This window comes from Mustelus asterias, chromosome 3 (genome assembly GCF_964213995.1).
Source record: "Mustelus asterias chromosome 3, sMusAst1.hap1.1, whole genome shotgun sequence".
NCBI lineage: Eukaryota > Metazoa > Chordata > Chondrichthyes > Carcharhiniformes > Triakidae > Mustelus > Mustelus asterias.
In genome coordinates, this window is record NC_135803.1 from 34,297,500 (window position 1) to 34,319,925 (window position 22,426).

Below are 22,426 nucleotides of genomic sequence, written 5' to 3' on the forward strand. Positions count from 1 at the left end.
TATGCAAAATTATGAGGGGCGTAGATAGGATAGATTGCAAGAATATTTTCCCCATGGCAGAGGTGTCTAGAACCAAAGGGCATAGGTTCAAAGTGAGGATTAAATGTTTTAGAAGGGATCTGAGGAAAAAAACCAGAGGGTGGGGAAAATATGGAACATGCTGCCTGAGAGGGTGGTGGAGGCAGATACATTCGCAACATTTAATAAGCATCTGGACAGGTACTTAAATTGCCAAGACATAGTAGGCTGTGGACAAAATGCTGGTAAATGGGATTAGTATAGATTGGTATTTGATGGTGGGTATAGACATGGTGGGCAGAAGGGCCTGTTTCTGTGCTGTATCACTATGTGACAGCACAGAAAGATGTAATTTGGTCACAGTACCTGTGCAGGCTATTTGAAAGAGCCATTCAATTAGTTGCATTTCCTTTCCCCATACACCAGCTAACATTTTCCCATTCATATATTTACTCATCCCCCTTCCAAAGTGATTTTGAACCTTTCACTGTCCCTTCAGATCATAACAGCTCAGTATTAAAAAAAAACCCAACTAGCCTCTGATTCCCTGACCAATTACCTTAAATCTGTGCATTCTGCTTAACAACCTTTCCGAAACTTGATATAGTTCCGAAGGATATTGGTAAAATGCCGTACAATAATTCACTTGCTCACGTGAAATTACTTTCAATTAAAAAAAATTATGTGGTTAAGAAAATCCATTGCTTGTCATTATTCCAGAATATGTTTTGTAGATCTCATTACTTCTCAGAGGATGAATTTGCAGCAACTTGGATTATCTATTCTAATTCTCACTCCCTTTTATTGCAAAATTCTCCAATTATCTACAATATTATTGCACTGATGCATGGCTAATATGGAAAATTAACTTCTTAATTAAAGTCCTAATTAGGATTTTTTTTTATTAGCTTATAACTCATTATTTGCTATAAAACAGTCAGCCTAAAACTTCCCTGCAAAGCCCACAGATGGTGTTTTGACCTAGTGTTCCCTGGCATTCAGACAATATTTTCTTGAAAAACATACAGGTAAAATTCTTGCATTATGGGACTCGATGCTGTGGCAGGAACGTGGAGTGTTTCCCACTGTGGAGGCCAGTGGGAAAAGATGCCAAATCATCCCGTCCCGACCTCGGTAATTATGCATCCAAGTGTTTTACGCTGTATTCAGTGGGCAGGGCAGGTCTGGACAGTGCGTAGCCCGTCGTCACGTCTGGATGCCGTTCTTAAAAGGCCACCAACATCACAAACACACTTTAGGAGAAAGCTGATGGGTCACCTGAAAACGAAGATGGATCTCCACCAACATTCTGAGGCTGGAAGGTGGGCCCCCACCAGGACACCAAATCTGGAAGGCCCACCTGCAGAGGCTCCCCCCACTCACTGCTGTGGTGTTCCAGGGAATAGGGTTGCCAGCTGCCTTCATGCTAAACTCCAGGGGCTGCCCAGGCATTGTTCAGGTGAGTCTTGACAGCTGCAAACCACGCTGTTCTCAAACGTCTTTCACACCAGCATGTTTTCCCATTGGCATCACTGAGAATCTAGCATGGTGGAGGGAGTTGCCTCCTTCAGCACTATACGGATTCTATGAAAAAAAAGAGATTAATGCCAGCCTCTGGTGGGTTTTCTGAACCGCCACGACAGGTACCAGCCGGCATGAAACTGATTTCTAACCTCCCACCATATTCTACAGCCCCCCATGCCCACCCCACGCACACCAGCAGTGGCTTGGGAGAATTCTGCCCTTAGTCAAACCCGTTTCAACATCGTCATACTTTTTGTCAACATGCAAATCAACACAACACTTCACTGGTCACAGAGGATATTTTGAAAAACTGGACTTTGAATTGGGACTTTACCAAAGTAAGGCTAGAGGCCGGAATTTTCCGGCACTTCGTGCCTGGCCGCTGCTGCAAGCGAGGACGGAGAATTTGGCCATCAGCCAAATCTGCTTTCACTCCAGCAGGACTGGAGAATTCTGCCAGTGTGAACGGCCAGAAAATTCCTGCCAAAATGTTTCGTTTTTTATTTATTCGTGTCACAAGTAGGCTTACACTGACACTGCAATGAAGTTACTGTGACAATCCCCTGGTAACTTCATTGCAGTGTTAGTGTAAGCCTACTTGTGAAATGTAAAGGAATATAGCCTCAAGGTTGTAAATAAAATTGTTGTGTAAATTCACTGTCTCGCCCTCCAAGTGGGCTCATCTTACTTTCTAAAGAGGACGGATTGGACATCATAGTGCTACATTACCATCAAGAACATTTTATCATTGGGAGTATGACATCAGTGAATTTAACCTTCTTCTTTCAGACTTGACAAAAATAGTGACTGACATAATAAATATGAGACAGTTTGCAGGCAAGTGATGGAGTACAAAAGTACCCTTTTAATAACCTTTGGTTCTGGCGAATTGCAAGTGTTACGATATGAGATGGATGTGAGGAAGTGTTCCAGATTCTGCAGAGATGATTGGTCACGGGATGGCAGATATGAACAATTTGGCTCTGGCACTTGCTGATATTCCTTCTTCTTTGACCCTTCTTTCGCCATCCAGCAATTCTTCCCTGAATATGTATTTGTGATATTTCAAAACCAACTCAATCAATATTTGACTTGCTGACTTCCACTGGAATCTTTACTCCTGGATCTTGCCATTCCGAGGCCTTGTGAAAGTTTGTATCGCAGGTGACATCTTCGTGCTTTCTCTTTCTGAGCTGTCTCTGTTCCACCAAAGTCTTTGAAAACGTTCACACTCCAGCAGATTTCAGATAATATCACATCCTTGATGTGAAGCTCGCCATTGCACTATTCAAAGAACAGATTATTCTCCCACTGTCCTTTCCAAGGTTTCGTCCATGGCCAATAACACAAGGAAGCCGGATTAACTGGCTGTTCATCTCATTTCGGGGGACCTTGCTTGGTGAATTTGGCTGATGCATTTGTCAAAATAAGAAGAGTCATTTTGAAAACTTCAGAAGTAGTGCATTGGTTGGGGAAAATATACAACAATCTACATTTCTGTGACACAGGTGAGGGCCTCGTGGCATTATCACTAAACTATTAATCCAGAAACTCAGTTAATGTTCTGGGAACCCGGGTTCGAATGGCGCCACAGCAGATGGTGGAATTTGAATTCAATAAAAAAGAAATCTGGAATTAAAAGTCTAATGATGACCATGAAACCATTGTCAATTGTCAGAAAAACCCATCTGGTTCATTAATGTTTCTTCCGGAAGGAAATCTGCCGTCCTTACCTGGTCTGGCCTACATGTGTCTCAGAGCCACAGCAATGTAGTGGACTCTCAACTGCCCTCCAAGGGCAACAAGGGATGGGCAATAAATGCTGGCCAGCCAACAGCACCCATGTCCCACGGATGAATAAAAAAAACACATTGAATGTGGCAAAATGCAGCAACATAGAAGGAAAAATAGTGACACTCCTGATAAAGTCAATGCCAATTGATAGGAATGTCCTGTCATTGAACAAGTGAAGGCATGGCCTAGCATAGCTGTCGCAGGTGTGTTTTGCAGAGCTAGGTCTGACTGCTAAATGATGGATTCACTAGACAACAAGGCCAAGGCAAAGCTGACAGCTAAGTGCGATGTAAAACACTGGAGAAGTCATGTAAAGTCACAAGACATGGCCACTGCTACCTTGTTCTCTGTAATGTCATTTTATGGGGATGTGGGGGAGGGAGGAAAAAAGTGCATTCAAAGTCCTGCTGCATTTGAGATCATGGGAGAGACTTTAAAGCATAAGGCTGAATGAGGTTTATGTAGGCTGGATCTGATGATGTGCAATTGGTGACTACCTATGAGAAAGGCAACTGGGGCAATTGCAAGAGAGGATGTTCAAATGGCAAGACAAAATTTTGTCTGAAGTGTTGAATTTGTTCATTCTATTATAAATGTTATTTTTAGGGCTGCATATATAACATGGATGAGTAAACTGTCATGACAACCGTACCTAAGAATTTTCTGCAGCTGTAATGCGAGTAGGAAGAATTTTTATTTGGCTGTGACGGTGGCAGAACATTTATTCTTCAGATTTGCTGTATTTCACAGGGTAGTTTCACGCAGTTTTTAGTCGAAGAGGAGAAATTCTTCTGCGTCGTCCTGCCCAAAATAGGTAGGGTCACAGCAGAGAATGTGACAAAATTCAGTTGGCAATATCTACCAGCATTGCACCTCCTCAGCTGAGATTTCCCTCCCCTGGCCCTGACCGGGACAGCTTCCACTTTCCCCATCACTGCAAGAATATTTGGGTTGTGGGGAGTCAGGCCCAAGTTTCCGGTTGATTTTTTTTTTCTTTTTTGTTCACTTACTGCCTCTTCCTAAGTTTAGTTTTATAGTTTATTTATTAGTCACAAGTAGGTTTACACTCACACTGCAATGAAGTTACTGTGAAAATCCCCTAGTCGCCACACTCTTGCGCCTGTTAGGGAGAATTTAGCATGGCCAATGCACCTAACCTGCACATCTTTGGACAGCGGGAGGAAACCAGAGCACCCGGAGGAAACCCACGCAGACACAGGGAGAACATGCAAGCTCCACACAGACAGTGACTCAAGCAGTGAGGCAGCAGTGCTGACCACTGTGCCACCGTGCTGCCCCACTGTTACCTAATGCCACCACACTGTTACTGGGAGCCTGTCTCACATCTATAATGAGCCCTAACCTAGGAGAATGTGCTAGGGATGGGGTTGACAGAGAAGAGAGAATGAAGCTAATGTCCCATAGAAACTCAGCCCCAAAGAGCAGAATCCTCCCAGATCCAGGAGTAAAGATTCCAGTGGAAGTCAGCAAGTCAAATATTGATTGAGTTGGTTTTGAAATATCACAAATACATATTCAGGGAAGAATTGCTGGATGGCGAAAGAAGGGTCAAAGAAGAAGGAATATTGAGGTTTTTGCAGTCAAGGGACATCATGACAGATTTGTTTTTATTCATTTGTGGGACATGGGCGTCGCTGGCTGGCCAGCATTTATTGCCCATCCCTAGATCTAATGGGCAATGCACTGTATATCTCTTGAAAAATAATGCCCAGTTGATTAGGAAATAATCTGCTCATTAAATATCTCAAAATGCATTTCAACAGACACAATTGGATATCAAGAAGTTAACTATTGGTTTGTGTTACGTCAACTACAGTTTATCAAAATAAAATCTTTTCACTAGCAAATTTAGGCTGGTCTAAATGGTGCTGTATTCAGAAATGGCAACTTCCCCTTGACAATTTCAATTAACTAGTATCTGGATGCAAATAAGTTAACACTGCACAGAACATTCGGTTGGCATGATTATTTTTGAGCACAAAATTTCACTTTGTATGTTTTCATAAAATGAGCAATTTTCTGATTTGCCCAGGCATTGTAGTGACGTTGGTCAGAAAGGTTTGATATGCATGTGTCCTGTTCAGGCGATGAAGCGCCAATGGCACTAAACACCCTTGTACCCATGTACTAAAAAGACTCCACAATAATCTTACTCCATCAAAACTAAGTGAGCACAACAAAACACGAATTACAAAAGCAAAAATTGAGCAATACATAATTAGGTCTGCTAGCATCTGGAAAGAGAAAAAAATAAGCTATGGCATTATGAGTGGGCACCCCTCATTAACTGTATTGTTGAAGGGTATACATCATAAGTGTCTAACAGATGCTAACTGCAATGCTGTTTATTTTCAGATTTCCAGCACTTGTAAGCACTTCTTTTCAATTTGCAGTTATCTAATTAAATGTATCGACACATGGTGTGTTCCCGTCACTTCATATAACAGTTAATTTTCAGTAGCAGACTATTCAACAGATTTGGAATTTATAGACAACACGTTTTGTTAATGTAGATTGCGGCACAGAACCTCTGCTAATCTAACGACTTGCTTAATGGAACATTCAGTACAAGTCACATAAAATGCATTATTAAGATTCAATTTTCATTTCTTTTTCCAAATAGGATCAATAATACATTACTTGAGCAGGACCCTGGGCTGCCACTCTTCATCAGTCACGCACTGCCACAATGGCAAGTAAACAATATGGCTGTGCATTTGAGATTAATGAACCAACAAAGTGCAGCAGAAATGGAAACATTCCAGAAAGAATATCTTGAGCTCATACCCAATAATAATTTGCAACGTTCTTGTGTTGTGTGTCAGAAGCATAATTGGCATTCATGTCTTTGTGTTTACAAACAGCTTTGCTTCATTATCTTGCTGCAACAAATACAAAACAATTATATCCACACTCCACTGCCTCCCTAGGAGAGCAGAAGCAATACCCAGGGAGGACAGTCAAATCCTACAACTTTGTTTTTTTACCCATTTTCAGTTATCTGGAGTGGGATTTGGATTGGATGCAGTGACACGCAATTTAATCGGTCTTAACGGTGGCGCAATGGCCAATATGGTGCAGTGACATTTTGCTTACAGCTGTGTTGTGTTGAAGGCTGCGTATTGCGGGGGCCTGATGTTTTCCAACATGAAATGGAGAGCGACTGACAGATTGTCACTTTTGGCTATTCTTACAGACGCACTAACAATCAGATCACGAGCGGTGGAAGCCTGGAGGTGTCTACTGACCCTCAGAGAATGGGTGTGGGGGGTGGTGGGCGGGGGAGGGTTGCACATGTATGTTAGGATAGAACAATTAATTATCTTAGCAAAGAAAGAAAGTCAAAAGCAATCTGTTATGTTGAAACGTAATGATTTTGGGTGCTGTCTGAATAGCAGTTTTCTTAAAGAAGTAGTGGATTTGTTATTGAACAAGTTACTTTTGGAGTTTGTTGCCTCCAGGGTGCCAAGGTCAGCGATGTCTCTGATCGCGTGCACAGCGTTCTAAAGTGGGAAGGTGATCAGCCAGATGTTGTGGTACACATCGGTACAAATGACATAGGTAGGAAGAGTGAGGAGGTCCTAAGGAGTGAATACAAAGAGTTTGGAAAGAAGTTAAAAAGCAGGACCCCGAGGGTAGGAATCTCAGGATTGCTACCTGTACCACGTGCCAGTGCGAGTAGGAGTAGGATGCTTGGGCGGAAGAACACGTGGCTGAGGAACTGGTGTAGGGTGCAGGGTTTCCGATTCTTGGATCATTGGGGCCTCTTCTGGGGCAGGTGGGACCTGTACAAGAAAGACGGGTTACACCTAAACTACAAGGGAACCAATATACTTGCAGGGAGATTTGCTAGTGTTATTGGGGAGCGTTTAAACTAGATTTGCAGGGGGGTGGGAACCAGAGTGCCAGAGCAGATAGTGGAGCAGGGGTAAAATCACAAATGGAAGGGTTGAGTGTGGTGGAAATAACCTTTTGAGGTGTGTCTATTTCAATGCCAGGAGTATTGTGGGGAAGGCAGATGAGCTGAAGGCGTGGATAGACACATGGAAATATGACATTATAGCCATTAGTGAAACTTGGCTACAGGAGGGGCAGGACTGGCAGCTCAATGTTCCAGGGTTCCAATGTTTCAGGCGGGATAGAGGCAGAGGGATAAAAGGTGAGGGGGGTGGCATTGTTGGTCAGGGAAAATGTTACAGCGGTACTCAGGCAGGATAGATTAGGCAGCTTGTCTACAGAGGCCCTATGGGTGGAGCTGAGAAACATGAAAGGTATGACCACATTAATAGGGTTGTATTATAGACCACCCAATAGTCAGCGAGAATTGGAGGGGCAAATCAGCAGAGAGATAGCTGACAACTGCAAGAAACGCAAAGTTGCGATAGTAGGGGATTTTAATTTTCCACATATAGATTGGGACTCGCATACCGTTAAAGGTTTAGACGGGGTAGAGTTTGTAAAATGTGTTCAGGAGAATTTTCTACATCAGTATATAGAGGTGCCAACTAGAGAGGATGTGATATTGGATCTCCCATTGGGAAATGAGTTAGGGCAGGTGATGGACGTGAGTGTGAGGGAACACTTTGGATCCAGTGATCATAATGCCATTAGTTTCAACCTGATCATGGATAAGGATAGATCTGGTCCTCGGGTTGAAGTTCTGAACTGGAAAAAGGCCAAATTTGATGAAATGAGAAGGGATCTGGGAAGTGTGAATTGGCACAGGCTGTTCTCTGGTAAGGATGTAAATGGAAAGTGGGAGGCCTTCAAAGGAGAAATTTTGAGACTGCAGAGTTTGTATGTTCCTGTCAGGATTAAAGGCAAAGTAAATAGGAATAAGGAACCTTGGTTCTCGAGGGAGATTGTAACACTGATTAAGAGGAAGAGCGAGTTGTATGAAATGTACAGGCAGCAAGGAACAGATCAAATGCTCGAGGAGTATAAAAAGTGCAAGAAGCTACTTAAGAGGGAAATCAGGAGGGCTAAAAGACATGAGGTTGCTTTGGCAGACAGAGTGAAGGAAAATCCAAAGAGCTTCTATAGGTATGTTAGGAGCAAAAGGATAGTGAGGGATAAAATTGGTCCTCTTGAAGATCAGAGTGTTCGGCTATGTATGGAACCGAAAGAAATGGGGGAGATATTAAATGGGTTTTTTGCATCCGTATTTACTAAGGAAACGGGCATGGAGTCTACGGAAGTAGGGCAAACAGGTAGGGAAGTCATGGAACCGTTACAGATTAAAGGGGAGGAGGTGCTTGCTGTCTTGAGGCAAATCAGTGGATAAATCCCCAGGACCGGACAGGGTATTCCCACGGACCTTGAGGGAAGCTATTGTTGAACTTCCAGGGGCCCTGGCAGACATATTTAAAATGTCAGTATTCACGGGGGAGGTGCTGGATGATTGGAGGGTGGCTCATGTTGTTCCATTGTTTAAAAAAGGTTCCAAAAGAAATCCGGGAAATTATAGGCCAGTAAGTTTGACGTCGGTGGTGGGCAAGTTATTGGAAGGTGTGATAAGGGATAGGATCTACAAATATTTGGATAGACAGGGACTTATTAGGGAGAGTCAACATGGCTTTGTGCGTGGTAGGTCATGTTTGACCAATCTATTAGAGTTTTTTGAGGAGGTTACCAGGAAAGTGGATGAAGGGAAGGCGGTGGATGTTGTCTACCTGGATTTCAGCAAGGCCTTTGACAAAGTCCCTCATGGGAGGTTAGTTAGGAAGGTTCAGTCGCTGGGTATACATGGGGAGGTAGTAAATTGGATTAGACACTGGCTCAATGGAAGAAGCCAGAGAGTGGTTGTGGAGGATTGCTTCTCTGAGTGGAGGCCTGTGACTAGTGGTGTGCCGCAGCGATCGGTGTTGGGTCCATTGTTGTTTGTCATCTATATCAATGATCTGGATGATAATGTGGGAAATTGGATCAGCAAATTTGCTGATGATACAAAGATTGGAGGTGTAGTGGACAGTGAGGAAGGTTTTCAAAGCTTGCAGAGGGATTTGGACCAGCTAGAAAAATGGGCTGAAAAATGGCAAATGGAATTTAACGCAGACAAGTGTGAGATATTGCACTTTGGAAGGACAGAGTAAATGGTAGGACTCTGAAGAGTGCAGTTGAACAGAGGGATCTGGGAATACAGAATTCCCTAAAAGTGACGTCACAGGTGGATAGGGTCGTAAAGAGTGCCTTTGGTACATTGGCCTTTATAAGTCGGAGTATCGAGTATAAAAGTTGGAGTGTTATGGTAAGGTTATATAAGGCATTGGTGAGGCCGAATTTAGAGTATTGTGTATAGTTTTGGTCACCTAGTTACAGGAAAGATGTAAATAAGGTTGAAAGAGTGCAGAGAAGGTTCACAAGGACGTTGCCGGGACTTGAGAAGCTGAGTTACAGAGAGAGATTGAATAGGTTGGGACTTTATTCCCTGGAGCGTAGAAGATTGAGGGGAGATTTGATAGAGGTGTATAAGATTTTGATGGGTATAGATAGAGTGAATGCAAGCAGGCTTTTTCCACTGAGGCTTGGGGAGAAAAAAACCAGAGAGCATGGGTTAAGGGTGAAAGGAGAAAAGTTTAAAGGGAATATTAGGGGAGGCTTCTTCACGCAGAGAGTGGTGGGAGTGTAGAATGAGCTGCTGGATAACATGGTAAATGCGGGGTCACTTTTAACATTTAAGAAAAACTTGGACGGGTTCATGGAGGAGAGGAGTGTGGAGGGATATGGTCCAAGTGCAGGTCAGTGGGACTAGGCAAAAAATGGTTCGGCACAGACAAGAAGGGCCAAAAGGCCTGTTTCTGAGCTGTAATTTTCTATGGTTCTATTACCAAGGAGATTTGTGAAATGAAGTCATGTCCTTTTACTATAGTTCACCATTTTCTTTTGTTAAAAGTAATTTTTCTTTCAAAGTTAATCAGACTTTTAGGTACGCAGTGAGTTTGTGATGTGTGGACTATTTTGGATGAAGTGTAATCAAGGGCCTATGAAATTCTAGTGACGAAGAAGAGGGAAAAGAGGAATGGAATGGTAAAGCAGGGAATGCTGGAGAGATAGGAGCAATAAATCTATCAGGAGGATGATAGACCATCAGCGATTCACATAATTAAAAACAAAGTCAAAATTTGGATCCAGTTATAATGGATTTAGACACCCTATTCCACAGCTCTATACTTCTTGACAATACTCCAAGAAACCTCTATGTCAGTTCATTGTCTCCATCTGTGATTGTGCATGAATCACTGTTTTAAAAAGCTAACAATTTCCCCTGGTAATGTGGTGGTTTGACCTCATAATGACAAACACATTTTGCACAAATGCTATTTAGTGCCATGTCAACATGCAACTTCCAGAAGCAGCCACGTGTTTTTATCTAAGATGTGTGCCTCTGAGGGGGTAAGCTGCCTGTTCACAGACTTCAACAAATGGGCTGGGATTCTCCCAAAAGAATTCTGGGGGCAATTCGCCTATCCCGCTGCGCTGATTTTTTAGATGTGGAGATGCCGGCGTTGGACTGGGGTGAACACAGTAAGAGTTTTAACAACAGCAGGTTAAAATCCAACAGGTTTATTTGGTAGCAAATACCATTAGCTTTCGGAGCGCTGCTCCTTCGTCAGATGGAGTGGAAATCTGCTTTCAAAATACTCCATCTGACGAAGGAGCAGCACTCCAAAAGCTAATGGTATTTGCTACCAAATAAACCTGTTGGACTTTAACCTGCTGTTGTTAAAACTTTTACTGATTTTTTAGCGCAATGGCATGGGAGATTTCAGCAGGGCCAGATTAACGCGATCCACGCTGGCTGTCTGGCCCCGAGCACGTCTCCCAGCGCCGGAATTCCAGCACTGTCAACTCTGCACTGGAAATAGGTGTGGAGCTTCATGAACTATTTAAAAAGCCCCCACCCCCTGATCGCTGGCCTCTCAGACCTCTCCGGGTCAGTCCCCATGTCCCCCCCCCTAACCCAGATGACCAGCCCCAATCTCCTCTGCCCTCCCACTGCCAGCAATCCTCTGGCAGAGTGGCAGCTAAAGACCCCCCTCAGCCTAACGATCGGCCCAAAAGCCCCCCCCAGCCCAACGATCGGCCCAAAAGCCGCCCCCCCCCCCCCCCCCCCCGGCCGCCCCGGCCCCATGATCGGCCCACCAGCAATAATTACCTCCAATAGGTCCCGCCCCTTTGGCACTGCCTGATGCCTGGTGGGTAGTGTCAAGGTGCCCCTTGGGCATTGCAAGTTTGCCCCTTGGACACTGCCAGGGTGCACCTCTCTTACCCCTGACCTCCCAGGGGGACCTCAATGGTCTCTCTTCACTCCAGTGCGGTTGGGCCACCTGTTTCCTGTTAGTGGGGAGCAGTTGTAAACCCCGCTGGAGTGAAGAGAGACCATTGAGGCCCCGCCGGGAGGTTGAGTGTAAGGGGGGGGGTACTCCCTGGGCAGTGCCAGCCTTGCCGCCTAGAACTGCCCAAGGGGCAAACTGGCAATGCCAAGGGGGCGAGACCAGAGCGGGCAAGCCTATTGGAGGCTTCAGTCCTGAGTCCGCTAATGACATGGAAATGCTCATTTACATATTATAATCAGCTCCACGCCGATTTCCAGAACGGGAGCTGGTTACGTCAGAAATCTTTGCTGCGGAAGCCATGGCGTTCAGCGGAAGCAAGCAAAATGGCCTCTGCTGATGTCTCCCGGCCCATTGTGCTGCTAGAGCAGTGCAGCGGGCTGAGAGAATCTCCCCCATGGTATTGGACTGACTGTTAGGAAGACTCGGTGCTGCCCAAACAGGACAATCCTATCTAATTCCCACCCTCCAGTTCATATTACAATCTCTACCTGATTCCGAGCTGGAATCGTGTGGAAGCTAATATGTCATTCTTGGATATGTATACATTGTGAAATTCTTGAACCAATTCCACCTGATCTTTTAGCAGAGAAAGCATTCTTTTTTGCCCCTTGTCATCTCTCTAACAGCTGTACAGAGAAGGTTACAGGCTGCAGCTTAGGTCCTACATGGCTCCCTTTTTCAGCCTGAATGGGGCAGTGGCAAGACAGATTTACTCTTAATAGTTTATCACCACTTGTTGCCTGGGACCGCTTGATGCGATTTTTGAATGAATCTTGATTTAGGTGACCAACATACTCCTCAGAACAGGCAGAGACCTATGACGTGTTTAGAACACTAGTGCAATTCAGATTTTCTACCCAGTGAAACTGACAATCTTTAACCAGACCAATGATGGCCCAACAAAAACATTCAAGGCAAATTACTCCGCTTTTACTTGCATCAGTCACTTCCTTCATGAAAATGACTAGTTAGTCCATGGCAGGACCATGTATAGTGCGCTCTGCATATCAGTCCCAAAAGATGTGGAAGAGTTGATTTTTCAGCTTTCCCTCCTTTCCTATTGAAGGGGCACCTTTTCTACTTACAGGGTCTCCTCCAATGCATCAGCTGAGATCAATAAGTCATGATGCAAACCCATTTCCCACCAATCCATGGCAAAATGTGCCAATTAATGTAATTGTTACACCAATACTCAACTTCACACCGCCTCTGCTTGTAAGTACATTCAAACATAGAATCATACAGTGCAGAAGAGGCCCTTTGGTCCATCGGGTCTGCACTGACACATGTGAAACAGCTGACCTCCCACTTAATCCCATTTACCAGCACTTGGCCCACAGCCTTGAAGGTTATAATGTGCCAGGTGCTCATGCCAGCATAGGAAAGCCAATATAAGTTTATATCAGAATGTGCCTGTGAAGATGTACTCCCAGAGGCTTAACTTGAACAAATAAACTTTATTTACAAGGTTGCTTCATTAGCTGCATGCTTCAAGCTAGCTCACAGTACATTCTAACTATGTAAACTCCTCCCCTTAGAGAGATTCAGTGATGTGGAGATGCCAGCGTTGGACTGGGGTAAGCACAGTAAGAAGTCTCACAACACCAGGTTAAAGTCCAGCAGGTTTATTTGGAATCACGAGTTTTCAGAACACTGCTCCTTCATCAGGTGAGTCACCTGGTCAGCTATCACTCACCTAATAAAGGTGGAGCGCTCTGAAAGCTCATGATTCCAAATAACCTGTTGGACTTTAACCTAGTGCTGAGAGAGATTCCCTGCACTAGAAATTGATTGGTTATTCTGACCACGTGACGCCTACTCAGTGAGGTTAGTCTTAAAGTGATAATCTCTACAGTGTCTGAAAAGTTTAACTCTTAGGTTGCCAGCAGGTACTGGGAAATTCCCATGTTGGCTATTTGTAAAGTTCTTACAAAGCATGACACTGAAAATTGTCAGCCAACATTTACAATTTCCTAAAAATGACAGAATCGGTGATTCAGAATTTGGATAAAGTTTTAAAGTTTTTAAAGTTAAAGTTTAACGTGTATTTATTAGTGTCACAAGTAGACTTACAATAGCACCGCAATGAAGTTACTGTGAAAATCCCCTAGACGCCACACTCCGGCGCCTGTTCGGGTACACTGAGGGAGAATTTAGCACGGCCAATGCACCTAACCAGCACGTCTTTCGGACGTGGGAGGAAACCGGAGCACCCGGAGGAAACCCACGCAGACACAGGGAAAAGGTGCAGACTCCGCACAGACAGTTACCCGAGGCTGGAATTGAACCCGGGTCCCTGGTGCTTTGAGGCATCAGTGCTAACCACTAACCTCAGGTGAGTCACCTGAGCAAGGAGCAGCACTCCGAAAGCTCATGATTCCAAATAAACCTGTTGGACTTTAACCTGGTGTTGTGAGACTTCTTAATGTGCCCACCCCAGTCCAACGCCGGCATCTCCACATCATAACTATGGGCCATAATTCTATTTCTGAGTCAATCTCAGCATTGTGCCAGCATCAAGGAGATATTTGGGGTAATATTTATAATGGGTGATTGTTCACAGATCACAAACCCATTAAAACAGAGGGAGCTACGTTTATGTTTCATAGTTACATGCATCAAACTGGTGATATTGGCTCCAATTTTGTTGTGTGCATCAAAGGAACGGCATTTGCTGTTCACCTGGTGAATAGTTGCCCAGGAAATTGCTGAGGGCTTGTCAGTGGAAATTCTGACTTTTCGCATATCTGATTCAATGTGGCACCCTCTGCAGGGGAAACCTGGTATCTGTGAGCAAGGAAGCTCATCACCCAATCAGATTGAAAAATTCTTAATGAGACTGCAAACAAGAAGTAAAAAAAAAGGAAGAAATATAAATTATATTTAAATCTTAGTACACGTTGCCACATAAAGATTTGGACGCCGATATGGGATTAAGACAGAGACATGAAAGAGAAAAGTAAAAGCTAAAAAAAATTTAAAAGTGAAAAATTAACTCTGATGGAATGAGATTCTGTATTTCTAAAATTAATTTTTCAAGGTCAAAGAGATTGTTCAGCAGTACTCATCGCTTATCGTGCTGTTAAAACTCCTGAATGAATTAGGTCCATCTTTTTAATTTGTCTTTAGTGTGAGAATAATGTCCAAAGATGTGCGGGTTAGGTGGATTGGTCATGCTAAATTCCCCCTTAGTGTCAGGGAGATAGGGCCTGGGTGGGATTGTTGTTGGTGCAGACTTGATGGGCTGAATGACCTTGTTCTGCACTGTAGGATTCTATTTCTATGTTTAATAATGATTAATTAGCCTAAATTCATGTCATTACTGTACAGGTTCCATCTGTAAAGAATGCATCAATGAAGAGCAAGTTGCCCCCCAGAACACCTTCTGGATTTCTACATTTAACTGCACATGTGGGACACTGCTGCTGTCAGATTTATCCTGGAATAACAGCGGGCACCAATAATCTCACCTTTAGTACAACAACAACTATTGGGCCAAGATCAAATCAAATGAATGAGCATAACTCCATCTGTCTGCTTGGATGGAAGCAAAAAGATCTCGTGGCACTCTTTCAAAGAAGAGCGGGGGAGTTATACCTGCTATCCTGGCCAATGTTTATCCCTCAATTAACATCTTAAATTGGAGAAAACATCTACTGCTAGATGTGATTCTGCAGTCAGGGAGCACTTGCTGAACAATCCTGAGTGTGCCAATAGCTACTGTGATGTTTGTGTACCTTTTTAAAATCATGTTTGTAAGCTGGCCTTTTGGTTTCATTGTGGCACCAGCTGTCTGTTGAATGTCCTTTTATTGCTGCTTCAATGGCTTAAATAGGGTTTTGTTTATTTTTACTCTGGGCCTCAGGTACTTTCTGGGATTTTTTATGACCCTGCATTGTGAGATGGAAGATTGATTGACAAGTCAAAGTCAGGTGGTTCCTCCCCAGAAAAATCCAAGGATTCATTTTCAGTTTTAGTTGAGAAGGGGGTGGACAGCAGACAGAAAGGCAGTGTTTCTCTCTCTCTCCCTGGTACTGGAAATTCTACTGGCTAGCTGGAAGTAAGGCTTTCTGGCCTTCCTGGAGTGGAAAATCTGCTGTTGGTGGTTCGCTAGTAGTAACTAGAGTCTCTCTCCCTGGTGTTTTGGGAAGCTGTTCTAACTTCAAGCTTGTGTGTGTGTCTCAAGAGAACTGCAGCATTCAGCCAAAGGACTAAGTTCCAGCATCACGTAAGTATTCGTAGTATTTGCTGCCTTAAACTTGTGGCAAGGGTTTTATTTATGGGATTTGTTTGGTTGGAATAGGGTTTAGCTGTTAAGGGTTATAGACCATTATAATTTTGTTTGTTTATAATTGGTAAAAGTTACTGCTAATTTTTTTCTGTCCATGTTAACTGTATACTTAAATAAACTTTGTTTGATAAAAGCTCCCTAGTGGGTCAGTTGAATCATAACTGAAGTGAAGCATCTCATGCTCACCCTAGCCAAATTCAAAGTGCAAAATATATGATCCAGGCAGACTTCATAAAACACTTGAGTTTCTGACCTAAATTATAACAGTAAACTAACAACCGATTTAAGATAATCAGTCGAACTTGCAATGCAGCTCATTTATGCTCGCGAAAAGTGACATACATTCATACACAGAGATCTGTTTTCTGAAAACAATTGTAATATCTTCAAGCTTCACACCCTTGATGATTTTCCCAGAAGCATGGTGAGCCTATAGTTCCCCATTGCAAATTTGACTTGCCACTTAATCAGTGTCACTTTTCTTTAGTCATATAAATTGTTATTGTTTGAAATTTGGCATTCTTGCTTTTGTCACAATGAGTGCATGACAAAAAGCGTTGGCAACATGTCTCCCTTTTCAGCAATATCAATGATTCACAGAAAAGTAACATGCCTAATGCCATGTTACTTTTAGTAATTGCTGCATTAGCGTTAACACCTTTTGTATTTTCCACGTTATGAAAAATGACACATACCTACAGCCTGAGGAGCAATGATCTGGACAAATCCTGCTGAGAAGGTTATAAGAACAACAGGGTAAGTGACCCAGGCCAGGTACTGCAGAAAGACATTGTGCTCCAGGCCACCGTACATCCATTTCTGAGCTGTGGAAACAAGCAATTATAATTAATGTTAAACTGAAGTCCAGGGAGTTCTCAGTTAATCTGTTCACATTACTATTTTAAAAAATATACTGTGGTATATACTATTTATAAATTTGAACATTTCATTAAAAATTGCAAATTGCTGTGCTGCCATCCTGTTTGGCAATGCTCAAAGAAGTTATTCAGTGTCATCTTTCACCAAATATTTACACATAGAGTCTCATTTTCATTGTATCAATTGACCAATCATTTGATTCTCAGCATAAGTTTAATCTCACATTTCTAACAGTCATGACATTGGTTAATGGTTTTGAATGAATCTTCAGCATTATCTTTAACTTGGGGAAGGAGGTCAGTGTGGGGCAATGGGGGGGGGGGGGGTGAACAGTCACTGATTCATCAGCAAGAAAGCCACACCATTTGAGCTTAAAATCAGAAGAACTTTCATGTCACACAACTTTCAGAGGTTTCCTTTAATGGTTTTAGTCCAAAAATTAGAATAATAGATCACACACTATTTATCTGTAATATTTGCAAAGCTTAAGGTCGTGGCTACTGCCACTTCCTTCATTTTCAAATGACATAATATCATGCAAATGTACAAGACCAGATAGTCTATTTGGCTAGTCTAAATTGGGAGAGGATATACAACAACCAAGGATGCCTCGATTAATCCAGTGTCAATTTTTTGCAGGTATTGATCCACCTCCATCTTCAATTTGCAGGGACTGCCTAGGGACATGCATTCCCAAAGGATGGGAATATATAGGAGATGGTGACTAGACTGGTAATACAGAGGCCCAGACTAATGCTCTGAGGACATGGAATCAAACCCACCGTGGCAGTGTGTGGATTTTCAAATCAATTATTAACTCCAAAATTGAAAGCTAATCTCAGTAATGGTGACCATCAAACAATCATCCATTGTGGTAAAAACCCATCTGGTTCACTAATGTCCTTTAGGGAAGGAAATTTGCCACCCTGACCTAGATTGGACCACATGTGACTCCAGACTCTCAGCAATGTGTTTGAATCTTAACTGCCCTCTGAAATGGCCCAGCAAACCATCTAGTTCAAAGGCAATTAGGGATGGCCAACAAGTGCTGGCCTCACAAGCGATGACAAACATCCCATGAAAAAAGTAAACAAAAAAATCCCTCCTGGTAATCCAGAGACCCAGAATAATGCTCTGGGGACCCAGGTTCAAATCCCACCATGGCAGATGGTGAAATTTGAATTCAATAAAAATCTGGAATTAAAAATCTAATGATGATCATGAAACCATGATTGATTGTTGTAAAAAAACCCATCTGGTTCACTAATGTCCTTTAGAGAAGGAAATCTGTCATCCTTACCTGGGGCCTAGCCTACACGTGGCTCGAGACACACAGCAATGTGGTTGACTCTTAACTGCCCTTCTGAAATGGCCTAGCCAGCCATTCAGTTCAAGGGCAACGGCAACAAATACTGGTCTCGCCAGCGATCCCATGAAAGAAAGCAAACAAAAAATCCCTCCCATTCCCACAAAGTGTAATCTTTGATACTTTGGGTGCAGTTTCTGGCATTTGGAAGCCCTTTGTTATTCAATCTTTTCAAGACTAATTTCATTCATCGTGAAAGGTTGCTGATACTTTTAATTTGAAAATATAAGCAGTTGCAGGAACATCAATATCATTTTACTGTGTCTGAATCTTTTTACTGGGACTGTAATCCCAGAGATTGTGTTAATTTATGAATTGAAATCTTTTGAAACACAATCTATATTTGCAGTAGCTGACTCATTTTCCCATCTATCACTACCCCACAACAGTGTCAGGCGAGAGGTAGGTGGGATTACCTGGATGAGGGTTGTGCTGATTTAACTTTTAAAGAAACACTATGAGCCATTATTATCTACCAAAATAACAATGAGGCTAATGGTGTTCACCATTATCTATCTACATGAGATAAAAAGCACATTTATCCATCGCTCACGCCACTGCTGTCATCCCTTCCCCTCCCTCCCAGAACAAGGATAGGGTCCACTTCGTCCTTACTTTCTGCCACCAGTTCCTGCATTCAAAGGATCATCATCCACCATTTCTGCCAACCCTAGTATGATGCCATCACCAAACACATCTTCCCCTCAGTCTCGCTGTCAGTATTCTGCAGAGACCGTTGCCTCCGGTTTATCCTGGTCCACTCCTCCATCACACCCAACACCTCACCCACTCCCAAGGCACCTTCCCATGCCTCAACATTGCAATGCATAGAATGGCATGTAGTTGCTGTAACTGCACAGTAAAGATGAACTAAACTCAACACACAAAATTACTTCTTTCAATTCCAGTGTAAACTCCCTTTTAACAAAGTAAAAAAAGTGTTAGTTACTAATCACTCTTTGGCACTGAAAATTAACTAATACAAGTATAGAATTTAATTCCTTCAAGTTGTTGTAGCAAATATAAAAATGGGAAAAGAATGACTTTCCTTTTCTGAATTGATATTTTAATCCAATCTCTGGTTCTCGTTTTTTATTTCCCTTTCTGCATTTGGAGTCGACATTGAATTCAACACTCTCAGTTCTTGCCCTGTCAGTTTTACAGTCCTTCAGTCTGATTTTTTTTAGATAGATACACAGTTCCTTTTCCTGTTCACTCAGGCCCCAGATGCCCGGTATTGTTCACTGCACAGTTACCAGCTCACAGTTTCAACAATTTACCATTCAAAAGAATTTAAAAGCCTATAAGTGCAAGGACAAGTCTAACTAACAGCAGATGTCAGTCCATGTCCTGCTGCAGCAAATTATGCACCCATATTGTGAGTGGCTTCAGTAAAGACAATGCTGAGCTGAAACTATTGAAGGAAAGCTTGGAGTTGAGTGCCGATAAATGGTTGCATCTAAAGAGGAATCTGTCCTTCCTCTTTTCAATGTTAACCAACATGCTGCTGTTGAGGGTGAAGGAATAAAACTGACAAAGGTTGAGACTTTAATATGATTACGTAGTGAGGTTTAAGAATCAATAATTAATATGAGAATAATCGAAAAATAATGCCTTGTTACAGGAAACTAGTTTCCTCGGTGTTACAAAAGTTGGCACCTTAAAGACAGCAGAATTTCGAACTGCAAGAACAGTACCTGTTGACTTTATTCAGCGATAATGAGGTTTTGGAGTCAGACAGCAAGGTATAGCATGGGTAAGCACACTAAGATAAGTTAGAAGTCTCTGAAATATTGCCAAGGTTAAGCGTGATGAATACAAGATGTGCCTATTTTGGTAAAACCAAATGCATTGTTAGATTGAAATTTAAACAGTATCTGTGTGCATGCGAAGCATGATATAAATGATATAAATATATGTAGAGTCTTCATGTAAAAATCAGAGTCTGCTTCAGAAACTGAAGTAGCTCTCTCCCTGCATATATGCTTGAATAAAGGAGGGTGATCCTAACCTATTCTGAGTCGCTGTGATTAGCTCGTAAGAAATCAGCGATAACACTAATTTCAAACATTTTGGGCGAGATTCTCCGGCCTCCTAGCCACATGTTTCCTGCCAGCGGGAGGTGGCTGGTTGTTTGCTATGATGTGGAGATGCCGGCGTTGAACTGGGGTAAACACAGTAAGAAGTCAAAGTCTAACAGGTTTATTTGGTAGCACAAGCCCCTAGCTTTTGGAGCGCAGCTCCTTCATCAGGTAAGTGGGAGTTCTGTTCACAAACAGGGCATATAAAGACACAAACTCAATTTACAAAATAATGGTTGGAATGCAAGTCTTTACAGGTAATCAAGTCTTAAAGGTACAGACAATGTGAGTGGAGAGAGGGTTAAGCACAGGTTAAAGAGATGTGTATTGTCTCCAGCCTGGACAGTTAGTGAGATTTTGCAAGCCTAGACAAGTCGTGGGGGTTACAGATAGTGTGACATGAATCCAAGATCCCGGTTGAGGCCTTCCTCATGTTGCAGAACTTGGCTATCAGTCTCTGCTCAGCGACTCTGCGTTGTCATGTGTGGTGAAGGTCGCCTTGGAGAACGCTTACCCGAAGATCAGAGGCCGAATGCCCTGCAGGAAAGGATGTCCCGAGGTATGGTACATTGGGGAGATCATGCAGACGCTACAACAACGGATGAATGAACACCGCTCGACAATCACCAGGCAAGAGTGTTCTCTTCCTGTTGGGGAACACTTCACCGGTCACGGGCATTCGGCCTCTGATCTTCGGGTAAACGTTCTCCAAGGCAGCCTTCACTACACACAACAACGCAGAATCGCTGAGCAGAGACTGATAGCCAAGTTCCGCACACATGAGGACGGCCTCAACCAGGATCTTGGGTTCATGTCACATTATCTGTAACCCCCACGACTTGCCTGGGCTTGCAAAATCTCACTAACTGTCCTGGTTGGAGACGATACACATCTCTTTAACCTGTGCTTAACCCTCTCTCCACTCACACTGTCTGTACCTTTAATAGAACATAGAACTTAGAACAGTACAGCACAGAACAGGCCCTTCAGCCCACGATGTTGTGCCGAAGCTGAAACCAAGATCAAGCTATCCCACTCCCTATCATCCTGGTGTGCTCCATGTGCCTAAGACTTGATTACCTGTAAAGACTCGCATTCCAACCATTATTTTGTAAATTGAGTTTGTGTCTTTATATGCCCTGTTTGTGAACAGAACTCCCACTTACCTGAAGAAGAAGCAGCGCTCCGAAAGCTAGGGGCTTGTGCTACCAAATAAACCAGTTGGACTTTAACCTGGTGTTGTGAGACTTCTTACTGGTTGTTTGCTAGCAGTGGGATTCTCTGGTCCCGCCGCTGTCAATGGGAATTTCCATTGAGGTCACCCCACGCCGGCGGGACTGGAGAATCCCGCCGGCGTGACCACAGCCAGAGAATTCCGGCCTTTGCGTTTAAAACCTTAAAACAGATTGGTGATGATCACAAATTAAATATTGCACGTGCTGAATATAGGAAATAAAAACATACAATAAATACTCGGCAGGTTAGGCAGCATCTGTGGAGAGAAACTGAGTTAATGGTTGGAATTCTCCACCCCTTGTTGCAGTGGAGGTGGCTCACCACCAGTCACCCATGGGATCTTTCTGTCCCACCGAAGTCGGTGGTGATTTACATTCCTCGCCCAGGGGTTGACTTTTGTGGGGCCAGAAGATCATGCCAGTGGGAAGGACTGAAGAACTCCATCCAATACTTCAGGTCCATGGTGACCCTGCGTTGGAAGGACAAAATGATGATAATCACTGGTGTTTTTGTTTTGCTGTTTTACGACATTGCTCTGTCTGAGCTTTTAACAGAAGCATTAACCTAATCAAAATAAACATTTGTTATGATTGGTTTCAACAGTCTGCAGCTGATTTTTCCACAGTAAATAGAGTTATTTCTTCCTGTGAAATGCTGCAAAGGTGATGCATGGATTGAAATGCTGTCAACTTGAAAAACTGATAGTTGCCATTCACAAGTTAGAGAGGCCAATTTACTGTAATGGATGAGTCACGGATAAATGCACCACAGCCAGTGAAGGTACTTTGTTCCTAACTTAAAATACCAGCTTTTAATTTTCATGACAAAATGCCTCTCACCTCAAGATTCTTTCCAGCAGAGTGGAACCAATGATTAAAGT

At 43.0% G+C, this 22,426-nt stretch overlaps 1 protein-coding gene across 2 annotated transcripts in view; it reads right to left on the reverse strand.

The window, feature by feature from the left end:
- LOC144489456 (chloride channel protein 2-like) overlaps positions 1 to 22,426 on the reverse strand; it is a 563,382-nt gene that overhangs the window by 271,067 nt on the left and 269,889 nt on the right. For both annotated transcript variants that reach the window (XM_078207326.1, XM_078207318.1), the window contains exon 4: positions 16,680 to 16,808. In XM_078207326.1, the coding sequence (XP_078063452.1) occupies positions 16,680 to 16,808 (129 nt within the window). The remainder of the gene's footprint in view (positions 1 to 16,679; positions 16,809 to 22,426) is intronic.